Source organism: Oncorhynchus clarkii, chromosome 5 (assembly GCF_045791955.1).
Source record: "Oncorhynchus clarkii lewisi isolate Uvic-CL-2024 chromosome 5, UVic_Ocla_1.0, whole genome shotgun sequence".
NCBI classification, from domain to species: Eukaryota; Metazoa; Chordata; class Actinopteri; order Salmoniformes; family Salmonidae; genus Oncorhynchus; species Oncorhynchus clarkii.
This window is the reverse complement of record NC_092151.1, coordinates 87,081,847-87,096,139: the sequence shown is the minus strand read 5'-3', so window position 1 is coordinate 87,096,139 and position 14,293 is coordinate 87,081,847. Positions and strand designations below refer to the sequence as shown.

The 14,293-nt window shown below is 42.7% G+C and overlaps 1 protein-coding gene across 1 annotated transcript; it reads left to right on the top strand.

Moving 5' to 3' along the window:
• Positions 1-1,685: 1,685 nt before the first annotated feature.
• Positions 1,686-13,443, top strand: LOC139409499 (N-terminal Xaa-Pro-Lys N-methyltransferase). The gene is made up of 4 exons (XM_071154748.1): positions 1,686-2,245; positions 6,531-6,703; positions 11,313-11,565; positions 12,699-13,443. The coding sequence occupies exons 1-4, from the start codon at positions 2,005-2,007 to the stop codon at positions 12,953-12,955; spliced, it is 924 nt and encodes a 307-aa protein (XP_071010849.1). The 5' UTR covers positions 1,686-2,004; the 3' UTR covers positions 12,956-13,443.
• Positions 13,444-14,293: the final 850 nt, after the last annotated feature.

Here is a 14,293-nt window from a genome sequence, read left to right as displayed (position 1 = left end):
CAGTGGAGAGAGGGGAACCGGCCAGGCAGAGACATCAAGGGCGGTTTGTTGCTCCATTCACCTTCACACTCCTGGGCCAGACTACGCTCAATCATAGGACCTACTGAAGAGATGAGTCTTCAATAAAGACTTAAAGGTTGAGACCGAGTCTGCGTCTCTCACATGGATAGACAGACCATTCCATAAAAATTGAACTCTATAGGAGAAAGCCCTGCCTCCAGCTGTTTGCTTAGAAATTCTAGGAACAATAAGGAAGTCTGCATCTTGTGACCGTAGCGTGCGTGTAGGTATGTACGGCAGGACCAAATCGGAAAGACTGGTAGGAGCAAGCCCATGTAATGCTTTGTAGGTTAGCAGTAAAACCTTGAAATCAGCCTTTGCCTTAACAGGAAGCCAGTGTAGAGAGGCTAGCACTGGAGTAATATGATCACATTTTTTGGTTCTAACTTTATCCGGGTAGCCGGAAAGTAGAGCATTGCAGTAGTCTAACCTAGAAGTGGCAAAAGCATGGATTAATTTTTCTGCATCATTTTTGGACAGAAAGTTTCTGATTTTTGCAATGTTATATAGATGGAAAAAAGCTGTCCTTGAAACAGTCTTGATATGTTCGTCAAAAGAGAGATCAGGGTCCAGAGTAACGCCGAGATCCTTCACAGTTTTATTTGAGACAACTGTACAACCATCGAGATGAATTGTCAGATTCAATAGAAGATCTCTTTGTTACAAGCCCCAGCTTCATACAGTTGCTTAAACATAGAGAACTGATTGGTTGCTGGGGTGGGACGGGTGTGGGGGGTTCGTGAGTGGGTTTGATTTTTTTCCTCATGTCTTACTCATTGGTAGGAAGAAGTTTGATCCAAATTGGATGTTGGGTAGTCTACTATATTTATTGAATATTATCTGACTTCTATTAATTGAAATGGCCGATTTGGGTGCAATCAATTAGCTTAATTTCTCAGAGATCTAATTATATTTAAACAAAATAATGTTTCAGGAATGCCAATCTTATCTGTTACTAACTACAGAAACAATTGCAGAACAATCTGAGATGGTCGGTGTTGAAATCCTCTTTCTGGTGCTTCTTGAGGTGTAACGACCCCATGGAGACTTGTGCTGTTTCTGGTCTCCTCCACAGAGCATGGTACATCAACATCCAGGTCGTTAAAGGCTGTGTATGATGACCACACAGTTTGTGTGTGTACAGTACGTGAACACTCACAAGGGCTTCTTTTTGTGATCTGAAATGTTGATTGAGCGTAGTGACATAGTGGCACGTACGCATTGGGGATCTCCCTGGAGACATGTGACCAAAGCAGATTCTTGAACCATAAGCCTGACACATATCTGGAGCAGAAGTGCAGCGACTACTAAAACTGAGAGGCTAGGGCAAAGCTTCAGCGTCTGACTATTTACAGACCGGCCATGTCTTATCATGTGCATAGGCACAGCTAAGTCCAAATGTCTCCATTCAACGCTTTAAATAGATATAAATATTCACATGTTGTTGAGTGAATGCATGCATGGTCTACCATACGTTTTGCAGACCTATCACTTTGTAACTTAGGCATCCAAAGACAAGAACACTGTGACTATGCATAGATACAAACATGAGAAGACTGCTAAAAATAACTGCTACATTATATGGCTGTAAGGGGCAGGGAGAACGTATCTTGTGTGCTGCTGGTATTTGTGGGTTGAAAGCTCGGATGCCACTCTGCGTGCCTGCAGCCGGGGTGCAGCTTTCAGCACTGCCCCAAGATGGGATCACAGCCGATCCCTTGCTGCCAGAGAAGGTACCAGGGGACCCCAGACCCACAGATATAGCAGCACCGCAGAAGCAACAGCAGAAGCAACAACACCTTCACACTTGGTCACACACACCGTGTGGTTCACACACACTGCTCGCTCGCTGGACTGGACTGGACACCGAGCAGAGACACTGCCACAGGCACACTAGGTCACACACACACAGACCATCCGGTTCACGCACACTGAATCTCTGCGATGGACACTGCGCTGGATACAGACAAGGCAAGAATGAGCCTGGAAGATACAAAAAGGGCAGTGGTGTCTCCAAGCTCTCCACCTAACATGGAGTTCCAAGCCCTCCACCAGGCCCATCGGGACCGCTGGAAGAACACAGATGTGTCCATGTGTCGCCACAGCCTGTCCTTCCATCTGCACCACAGCCTGAGGATGGAGTTCTTCGCCAGCTTCCTGTACCTGCTGGAGCAGATCCCCCTGGGTAAGGACAGGGGCGCCACCAACCGCCTTCATCGGGCTCTGGGCAAAGTGAGGGGGAACGGGTGTGTTTGAGCATGTGTGTACTTTTGAGGGTTAAATCAGTCTTAACATGCATGCAGAGATACAGTTTGTACCGTAGGCTGTAAATGATCTATGTGGGAATACGCTATATGAGAGACACTGGTGTTAATGGGACTTCCCTGCGTTAATAAAACCAATTATCCAATTACACTATGTGCTTTCTGGCTGTCTGATATGGCACCATACTGGCCAGCTCCTAGAACAGAGAGAATGTGCAATCAAGCACCTACTCTAATCCATAGCTCTCATCTAATCAATAGCTCTCACAATCACCTTGGTGTAGCCTGATTTCAGGTCCTATAATCAGTTGAAAATGTTCCCACCATCTAACCATACTGACCATCCCAGCATCCTGACCATTTATCATGATTAAACAAGAGGTGGAACCTATGCATCTCAATGCATGATGATATAGTAAAGAGAGAGAAGCGCTAACTGTGTAGGCAGGATACTCATACTGTACGTCCAGTGGCCTTGGGGTGTGTTCGCAAATTCAATCTGGAGTACCAGAGTGCGCTCTGGGCATTTGTAAATTCAGAGCGTTTTGCTCTCGGAGCGTTCAGAGAACAACCTGGATACTCTGGCCAAGGAGTAGGGTTGATCCTAGAGTTCTGACCTCACTACGGCAGTCAAGCATCCAAGCTAACTGTCTAACGTTGGCTAGCTGGCTAGCTACTTCCAGACACAACTGAGAGAACAACCTCACTCTGACCATTTTACTCGCCCTAGTAGAGCTGGTTAGGCTGTTTTCATGTTATCCAGAGCATTGGTGGCCGTAACTGTGCTGCTGGCAACAATGTAATTACTTTTTTTTAACAACGTTTACCAACACCGGGCATATTCAATGGGTGTTGAGCTCTCTCTCGTAATTGTATCAGTTATTCTGCACTCTGGCACAATCATACGAGAGTGCTCTGAAATCGGAGATGATCGCCAGAGTAAATTTATGACTGCACCCTTGATTTCCTAATTTTCTTGGAGATTTCAGTGGGTCAAACTAACCTGTCCAGGAATAGGCCCATCAATGACATGTGAAGTGTGTAAGCACTGTGTCATGTCAAGAGGTGTTTGATTCATGACAGTCAGAGTTTCATAGTCATTATTTGTTTATTTATTGAACCTTTATTTAACTAGGCAAGTCAGTTAATAACACATGTTTATTTACAATGAAGGCCTACCGGGGAACAGTGGGTTAACTGCCTTGATCAGGGACAGAACGACAGATTGTTACCTTGTCAAACAATTCCCTAATTGCATGTAAATTGGTGTGTAAACCTCTGACATTCTCTTGGTTTTGAAATTCAGTCCTTTGGTGAAGGAGATGTTTGTCCAAACAGATGAAAGGTCACAGAGTCTGGAAACTCTTTACCTTCACTAAGGAGGTGAACTAATTGTGGGTGATGATAGGGGAAGTTGGCCGTAAAATGGCATTTGACTGGCAGAATGACACCTTTCACACTCCGTCTTCCCGTCCTCTGAGACATCTTGATCGTGTTACTATACTTATCCCTCTCTCCTGTAGGCGTCCCGAGTGTGCACACCAATACTGTATCAGAATACCATCTGATGCCTTGTGACCTTCAAACATTACTCGGCCAAGTGAACACCTGACTTGAGGCGTCTTGGAAGTTCTTGACATGTTTGGTTCGATACTCTGATTGTCTTCTTCCCCTTGGTTTTAACCTCTGTCTTCCTCTCCTTGGTTTTAACCTCTCATTGTCTTCCCCTCCTTGGTTTTAACCTCTGATTGTCTTCCTCTCCTTGGTTTTAACCTCTCATTGTCTTCCTCTCCTTGGTTTTAACCTCTCATTGTCTTATTCTCCTTGGTTTTAACCTCTCATTGTCTTCCTCTCCTTGGTTTTAACCTCTCATTGTCTTCCTCTCCTTGGTTTTAACCTCTCATTGTCTTCCTCTCCTTGGTTTTAACCTCTCATTGTCTTCCTCTCCTTGGTTTTAACCTCTCATTGTCTTCCTCTCCTTGGTTTTAACCTCTGTCTTCTTCTCCTTGGTTTTAACCTCTCATTGTCTTCCTCTCCTTGGTTTTAACCTCTCATTGTCTTCCTCTCCTTGGTTTTAACCTCTCATTGTCTTATTCTCCTTGGTTTTAACCTCTCATTGTCTTCTTCTCCTTGGTTTTAACCTCTCATTGTCTTGTTCTCCTTGGTTTTAACCTCTCATTGTCTTGTTCTCCTTGGTTTTAACCTCTCATTGTCTTCTTCTCCTTGGTTTTAACCTCTCATTGTCTTGTTCTCCTTGGTTTTAACCTCTCATTGTCTTGTTCTCCTTGGTTTTAACCTCTGTCTTCTGCTCCTTGGTTTTAACCTCTGTCTTCTTCCCCTTGGTTTTAACCTCTGTCTTCCTCTCCTTGGTTTTAACCTCTCATTGTCTTATTCTCCTTGGTTTTAACCTCTCATTGTCTTATTCTCCTTGGTTTTAACCTCTCATTGTCTTCTTCTCCTTGGTTTTAACCTCTCATTGTCTTCTTCTCCTTGGTTTTAACCTCTGATTGTCTTCTTCCCCTTGGTTTTAACTTCTGTCTTCTTCTCCTTGGTTTTAACCTCTCATTGTCTTCTTCCCCTTGGTTTTAACCTCTGTCTTCCTCTCCTTGGTTTTAACCTCTCATTGTCTTATTCTCCTTGGTTTTAACCTCTGATTGTCTTCTTCTCCTTGGTTTTAACCTCTCATTGTCTTCTTCTCATTGTCTTCTTCTCCTTGGTTTTAACCTCTCATTGTCTTCTTCTCCTTGGTTTTAACCTCTCATTGTCTTCTTCTCCTTGGTTTTAACCTCTCATTGTCTTCTTCTCCTTGGTTTTAACCTCTCATTGTCTTCTTCTCCTTGGTTTTAACCTCTCATTGTCTTCTTCTCCTTGGTTTTAACCTCTGTCTTCCTCTCCTTGGTTTTAACCTCTCATTGTCTTATTCTCCTTGGTTTTAACCTCTGATTGTCTTCTTCCCCTTGGTTTTAACCTCTGTCTTCTTCTCCTTGGTTTTAACCTCTGTCTTCTTCCCCTTGGTTTTAACCTCTGTCTTCTTCTCCTTGGTTTTAACCTCTCATTGTCTTCTTCCCCTTGGTTTTAACCTCTGTCTTCCTCTCCTTGGTTTTAACCTCTCATTGTCTTATTCTCCTTGGTTTTAACCTCTGATTGTCTTCTTCTCCTTGGTTTTAACCTCTCATTGTCTTCTTCTCCTTGGTTTTAACCTCTCATTGTCTTATTCTCCTTGGTTTTAACCTCTCATTGTCTTATTCTCCTTGGTTTTAACCTCTCATTGTCTTTTTCTCCTTGGTTTTAACCTCTCATTGTCTTCTTCTCCTTGGTTTTAACCTCTCATTGTCTTCTTCTCCTTGGTTTTAACCTCTCATTGTCTTCTTCTCCTTGGTTTTAACCTCTCATTGTCTTCTTCTCCTTGGTTTTAACCTCTGATTGTCTTCTCCTCCTTGGTTTTAACCTCTCATTGTCTTCTTCTCCTTGGTTTTAACCTCTCATTGTCTTCTTCTCCTTGGTTTTAAACTCTGATAGTCTTCTTGTCCTTGGTTTTAACCTCTGATTGGCTTATTCTCCTTGGTTTTAACCTCTGATTGTCTGGAGGTGGCCGTGAAAATCCCACTCCTGGACCTCTTCCCTGTCGGGTGCCTTTTAGCATTGTGGTGTGAGTCCAATTGGAAGCAAATTATTTTATAATGACATCAGGGACTCTGAGAGTGCGATTGTTGCATCGTGTTGCCATAAATTTTGCCGTGACACGTTTCCAGCTGACAAATGCATCGGCCCTCTCACTGTACTCAACAAGACCTACAAAACAAATAGAAACATATAGAATCATTTTACTAACTGGTGAGAAAAAAGTAGAACCCCAGTGTCAAAGGTCAAAGCATTGGGTGCATACAGTCCAAACGTATATATTGTTTACATCACATACCTGTAGTCCTGTTACTCCATACCACAGCTGATCATGCGGTTGGAAAACACCCTTATTTTTAGACTTATAATCAAATTATCGTAATGCGTCTCTCGGGCAGATCATCGGCTCTTATCCATAGTTAGTGATCCAGTGTCCTGTTCTGTTCTTCAGCACACCTGTTCCTCCTGCGTGACTTTGTCCTCTTCCCCAGTAGTGTGGTGAAGAGTGTTATTCACACAGACATAACTTGACTATGGCCATGGGAAAAGGTCAATCAGTTGTGTGTGTGTGTGTGTATCCCACAGTCAAGCTCTTCGCAGTGACCTGCGAGAAAATCAAAGGGGAGAAGTACTTCTACTACAAGGCGCAGCAGTTCTACGAGGACGTGGAGCCGTCAGAGGAGGGGATGATGGGAGACTTCGTTGAGATCTCCCACATCGACCTGGAAGGCTCCAGGAACTTTCTGAGCAGGTTTATTGTAAGTCTACACTACATTACATGTGTGTCACTGAAATGACACCTCTGACTTGGTTGAAAACTGAGTGGTAGTGACCTCGGAGCCTGAGTGTGTTACAGAACCCAAGTTGATATTTGTATCAGTATCTGTTTATGACATGAAATGCATCATCTTTCTGCTATAAAAATACCTTCTCCCATGAGTCCATCCCTTCTCATCTACAAAGGGAGCTGTACCTCTGCCCAGAACACATCATGTCACTAATGGTCATCTTGACCTTCTGCCAGGCCGGCTCTGTAACAACACCCTCATGTCCAGAGCCCCAAACATTAATCCCTAATGTTACACCTGGTCCACAAGACTGGAGAGGGTCAACGTGTGTGCGTGTCTGTGTGTGTGTGCTGTACTTACATGAATGGGGATTTGTGTTACATGGAAACTAGGCTATTAACAGTCATATCTGGTGTGGTTCTCATTATTGATAGTCATATCTGGTGTGGTTCTCATTATTGATAGTCATATCTGGTGTGGTTCTCATTATTGATAGTCATATCTGGTGTGGTTCTCATTATTGATAGTCATATCTGGTGTGGTTCTCATTATTGATAGTCATATCTGGTGTAGTTCTCATTATTGATTACACACACACACACACACCTGTCTACTGCAAGGGAAGCCTTGCCAGTAGAGTTCTGATCTGGGCTATACCTGTCTACTGCACCTCCCCTTAGCAGTAGAGTTCTGATCTGGGCTATACCTGTCTACTGCACCTCCCCTTGCCAGTAGAGTTCTGATCTGGGCTATACCTGTCTACTGCACCTCCCCTTAGCAGTAGAGTTCTGATCTGGGCTATACCTGTCTACTGCACCTCCCCTTGCCAGTAGAGTTCTGATCTGGGCTATACCTGTCTACTGCACCTCCCCTTAGCAGTAGAGTTCTGATCTGGTCTATACCTGTCTACTGCACCTCCCCTTAGCAGTAGAGTTCTGATCTGGGCTATACCTGTCTACTGCACCTCCCCTTAGCAGTAGAGTTCTGATCTGGGCTATACCTGTCTACTGCACCTCCCCTTGCCAGTAGAGTTCTGATCTGGGCTATACCTGTCTACTGCACCTCCCCTTGCCAGTAGAGTTCTGATCTGGGCTATACCTGTCTACTGCACCTCCCCTTGCCAGTAGAGTTCTGATCTGGGCTATACCTGTCTACTGCACCTCCCCTTGCCAGTAGAGTTCTGATCTGGGCTATACCTGTCTACTGCACCTCCCCTTGCCAGTAGAGTTCTGATCTGGTCTATACCTGTCTACTGCACCTCCCCTTGCCAGTAGAGTTATGAACTCATTCCAGACTATAATAATCTGCCATTTCATTTATTACATTTAATAAGTTACAAGAAAAATATCCTTGAATAGCTTATCTCCTCGCCGGGCGGTAAAGCAGGGGACTTTCACAATGATGCGTTTAGGTAACATACACGTTAGCAGTGGTGTAAAGTACTTAAGTAGAAACACTTTACAGTACTACTTAAGCACTGTTTTGGGGTATCTGTACTTTACTATTTATATTTTTGACAACTTTTACTTCACTACATTCTTAAGGAAAATTATGTACTTTTTACTCCATACATTTTCCCTGACACTCAAAAGAACTCGTTACATTTTGAATGCTTTGCAGGACAGGAAAATGTTCCAATTCACACTGTAACGGTTGTCGTCTTCCTCTTCTGAGGAGGAGTAGGAAATGCAGCGTCGTAAGTGTTCGTCATATTTATTTCACAGAACACAGAAAACAAGCGAATAAAGGAAAACCGAAACAGTCCCGTAAGGTGAAAACAACTACCCACAACTAACAGTGGGGAAACAGGCTGCCCAAGTATGGTTCCCAATCAGAGACAACAACTACCCACAACTAACAGTGGGGAAACAGGCTGCCTAAGTATGGTTCTCAATCAGAGACAACAACTACCCACAACTAACAGTGGGGAAACAGGCTGCCCAAGTATGGTTCCCAATCAGAGACAACAACTACCCACAACTAACAGTGGGAAAACAGGCTACCTAAGTATGGTTCTCAATCAGAGACAACAACTACCCACAACTAACAGTGGGAAAACAGGCTACCTAAGTAGGGTTCTCAATCAGAGACAACAACTACCCACAACTAACAGTGGGAAAACAGGCTACCTAAGTAGGGTTCTCAATCAGAGTGTAACGAGTTTCGTCTTCATACGAAGGAGAGTCGGACCAAAATGCAGCGTGTGGTTTACGATCCATGTTTATTAATAATACGAAACACGAATCTCCAATACAATACTACAAAACAAAACGTAACGAAACCCTAACAGCCTATATAGTGTGAACACAGGGACACATAGGACAGGAACAATCACCCACCAACAAACAGTGAAACCCAGGCTACCTAAGTATGATTCTCAATCAGAGACAACTAATGACACCTGCCTCTGATTGAGAACCATACTAGGCCGAAAACATAGAACTGACCCAAAACATAGAAAAACAAACATAGACTGCCCACCCAACTCACGCCCTGACCATACTAAATAAATGCAAAACAAAGGAAATAGAGGTCAGAACGTGACACAGAGACAACAACTACCCACAACTAACAGTGGGAAAACAGGCTGTCTAAGTATGGTTCCCAATCAGCGACAACAACTACCCACAACTAACAGTGGGAAAACAGGCTGCCTAAGTATGGTTCTCAATCAGAGACAACAACTACCCACAACTAACAGTGGGAAAACAGGCTGCCTAAGTATGGTTCTCAATCAGAGACAATGATCGACAGCTGCCTCTGATTGGGAACCATAGCAGGCCCAACACATAGAAATATAAACACAAGAACAAAACATAGAATGCTCACGCCCTGACCAAACTAAAATAGAAACATACAAAAGGAACTAAGGTCAGGACGTGACACACACACTTAGCAAAATCCCTGGTCATCCATACTGCCTCTGATCTGGAGGACTCACTAAACATAAATGTTTCGTTTGTAAATTATGTCTGGGTGTTGGAGTATGCCCCTGGCTATTCGTAAATTTAAAAATAACATTGTGCGTCTGGTTTGATCAATATAAGGAATTTAAAATGAGTTATGCTTTTACTTTTGATACTTAAGTATATTTAAAACCAAATACTTTTAGAGTTTTACCCAAGTAGTATTTTACTGTGCGAAGTTCCCTTTTACTCAAGTCATTTTCTATTAAACCTTTTACTGCAGTTGGCTAAACCAGGGTCACACAGAGTGTTTCTGGGTAGTCTTAAATACATCTACTTTCAAACAAAAGTATACACCTCACACACATTGTTATGGGCTTAAACAAAAGAAGACACCTGTACCATGTCAGATATAGAGATGAAATGTATTACATTTTGAGTTTGCATCCCAATATTACACTTTATATACATCACAGAAGACTGAAAGATAAAACTGTTTAACATAGAAACACTGCATTTTCTGCGGCTTTTTAAAATCATGTTTATTAATTATGAAATCATGAAACATATTAAGATCTTTCTTCCTATGAGGCAACAATGTCATTTGACTGCAGGAAAGGGCTACAGTATCTTTACTTTTACTCAGGTATGACAATTAGGTCATTTTTCCACCACTGTATGTTAGAGCCAACATAATATAGGATCTTAATTTGAGCCAGATTGCTACAACAGGAAAATAATCCTGAAGCAATAGAAAATGTGAACTATTATGTGGATTATAATTAATGGACAATGGCAAAGGTCCTGTGTATGACAGATATAGCTTTAGTTGCACAGCATAGTCTCCATTTAGTTGCAACACACACACACAGTCTTAGATTAGGGTCACCCGAAACGTTATACAGCTGGCTACATTTCATAGTACTAGACACGTGTACATTTCATAGTACTAGACACATGTACATTTCATAGTACTAGAGACATGTACATTTCATAGTAAGTTGTTCCATGTACTGCTCAACTGCTCTCTTGTATAAGGACATCCTTAGCTTAGACAGAGGAAGAGAACACTATGTTTCAGTCATACTCCATGGTCTCCTAAAACTCTACTGTGCAGAGTCTGGATTCTAATCCTGACAACTCCATTAAAACCTAACACAGTGGGGAGATGTAGAATGCAGCCAGGTTAAACTGAAGAACAAGCTATGTGAGCAATATGGCAGTAATTCACCAAACCAGGAAGCATCCTCCAACAACCATAGAGTTCCTCCGGGCCCCATCTTTCACCGAATCACGGACTGGGGCCCCCCTCATTCCTCAGGGAAGAGAGGGAGAGGAGTGAGGTCAGAGTACAAAATGCAAAGAAGTTAAAACGAGCATGAATCAAGCAAAGTTATTTTTTTGTTCTCTATGTAAGGTCAAAGTTCATAGTGTCATTACCCTGAGGTATGGTGCTTGTTTCTGCACTCTGGGCTTTTGGGGTACAGAGGCCAGACATCTGGTATAGAAAAAAATAATATGTATTACTGTGATCATAGCAAAGGACGCCAGGTAGCTTGATGTTTGTGTATACTTTTCCTGAGCGGAAGGATTTTCAAATGTCTGTCACATTACTGTAGTGTGTCTATTTACCAATGTGTACATGCTTGTGTATCATTCCATTCTTCAAACAGGGTCCTGGTAAGGCTGACACTAAGTGTGCCCTGGACTGTGGTTGTGGGATTGGGCGGGTATCTAAAGGTGTCCTCCTGCCCATCTTTGAGACCATGGAGATGTGTGACATGATTGAGGCCTTTCTGCTCCATGCCCATGAGGAGTACCTAGGAGACGACGCTGACCGCATAGAAACATACTACTGTTACAACCTGCAGGAGCTAACACCTCCCTCCAGGAAATATGATGTCATCTGGATGCAGTGGTGTGCATGTAAGACTCACTCTCTGATCTACGTGTGTGTTTGTGTCTGATAGTGTGTGTGCGTCATGTTTGTGATGTTTTCATGTTTTGACCTCTCATCTCCTGTGTCTTTTCCATATGAGGTTGTTTACATTCAGTATGTGTGAGTACCTCCGTATGTAGAACGTCACATTAAAGCAACATGCAGTGTATATACTGTATTCCATACTACCTATAGCATCTTAGCCTACGCCGCTCTGACATTGCTCATCCATATATTTAAGCAATAAGGCCTGAGGGGGTGTGGTATATGGCCAATATACCACGGCTAAGGGCTGTTCTTAGTCACGACACAACGCAGAGTTCTAGGACAGCCCTTAGCCGTGGTATATTGGTCATATACCACAAACCCCCGAGGTGCCTTATTGCTATTATAAACTGGTTACCAACGTAATTAGAGCAGTAAAAATACATGTTTTGTCATACCCATGGCATACTGTCTGATATACCACAGCTTTCAGCCAATCAGAATTCAGGGTTCGAACCACCCAGTTAATAATTATATTTATTCCATTCCTTACTAAGATTTGTGTGTATTATGTATTTGTTGTGGAATGGTTAGATATTACTGCACTGTCGGAACTAGAAGCACAAGCATTTTGCTATGCTCTTAATAATATCTGCTAACCATGTGTATGTGACCAATAACATTTGATTTGATGTTGATTTGACATTACAGCAACATACAGACATTAGATATCAGAGCTCAACAGCAGTTAAAAGAGTATGAAGAACTCTGCCCAATTCCAGTCTTATTTTAGGAGGGACCAGCATTGAGTTTTCAGTGAAGGGATATTTCAGGTTGTGTTTATATTGCCATGTTAGGGGACCTCCTCATGTCACGCTCATTTGGTGAGCCCTGTCATGCTTAGGGTGTGCCCTGTCATGCTTAGGGTGTGCCCTGTCACGTTCTGTGTAGGGCAGGTTATATAAGACAACTCGAGGTGGAGGACGAATCTAGGTTCTAGATCTCAGAGAAAATGTATGGGTGGATAAAATCTATATAGTTAAAATAAGTTTGACAGACAGACGCAGGCAGACAGACAGACTGACTCTCCCTTACTCTGATTGGTGGGTCTTGTGTTGTGCTGTCCCATCTCCAGGTCACCTGACGGACAGGGACCTGATGCAGTTCCTGATGCGCTGTAAGAAGAGTCTGCGGCCCAACGGGGTTATCATCATTAAGGACAACATGGCCCGGAAGGGCTGCAAGCTGGATCCCATCGACAGCAGCATCATCCGTCACCTGGACATTATGAAGGACATCATCTTTAAGGCCGGCCTGAAGGTCCTGGCTGTGGAGAAACAAGAAGGATTCCCCGACGCCATCGTCCCTGTGTGGATGATCGCTATGCAGTAGACAGACAGACGAGCGGATGGACGGACTGACTGGCTGATAGACAGTATACAGTACCTTCGTTATTAGACATTCTGACACACTATTACAAGATTGTAATGTCTCACACCCCCTGACAAGAGCACACTACTACTCCAATGAAGACAGAATGGTGTATATATAGATTTTACGTTGCTTTGTTTTTGTGCCAGTGTGTTGTTTTTATATACCTCTGCCTGTAATATTGCAGATTTTAAATGAAGATTACTTTTTTACACGACATTACATGTTTTCTGTCATTGTATAGTTAAGTTGAAATGCAGTACGTTGTGCTGACTGTAGCCTAAACTAATGCCTTAGCAAAAATAAATGTTTTGCCTAGCAACAAACAAATTGCCTTAGCAACAAATAAAATGCCTCAGCAACAAACAAAAAAGTATTTTCATATGGTACGCTGATGTATGTAGCAAAATGTATTCATGCTCATTAAACTGTACAATGTAACCTCTAAACTTGCTGTATTACTTTGAGATCACACAGAACAAGACAGAATAATTGCATAGTTTGTACTCTGAGAAGTACCTTCGAGCTTCACTATAGGTTTTACTATAATTGCATACCATACGGAAATAGTTGCATGAATTTAGATTTTGTAAATGCTTTCTGTCAGAGTATGTTTCTCATTATATTCCTGAAACAAAAGATAATAGGATTAGAGATGTGTAATCATAGTTGGCTATTATAATCAAGTCTGGGATGTAAACATTGAACCATTTATCTCTTAAAGTACCACAGTTACACTACATTCTCCCAGCCAAGCCAACAACCGAACAAGGTGCAATCTAAATGAGCACAGCACGGAGAAGAAGAGATCATTTAGAACCGCTCAAATGGTTATGATAATGCTCCTAAGTATATTTTGTTTCTAAATAGCCCACAGTAGAAGAATGGCATTGTTTAGGTTAATGGCTTTCAGCTGGAGCCCTGAGGAGGAAGGGGAGTTGATTACTTCCTGCTTTGGGTTTGACAGACAGACAGTGCTCGCTTTCATATCTACCTTGGCATCGGTTCAGGCCTGTCAGGTTCTGTCTGCATAAAACACATCCAGCAGTCGCATTGAATATTTAGGGTGTACGGCTAGTCGGTTACACAGAAGTGGGTTTGGGTTGTACAAAAGTGGTGAAGACTTGTTCCTCCCTAATTCTGTATGAATGGATGGCTTGTCAATGACGAGTGACTGAGACCCCTGAAAAAGAAGAAAGAAATGAAATATATCAAAGTGTTGATGACAAGAACTCCTGTCTGAGAAGGGATGGCGTGAGATGTTCCATACAGTGTTTTCTCAGGTCAGAAAGACTATTT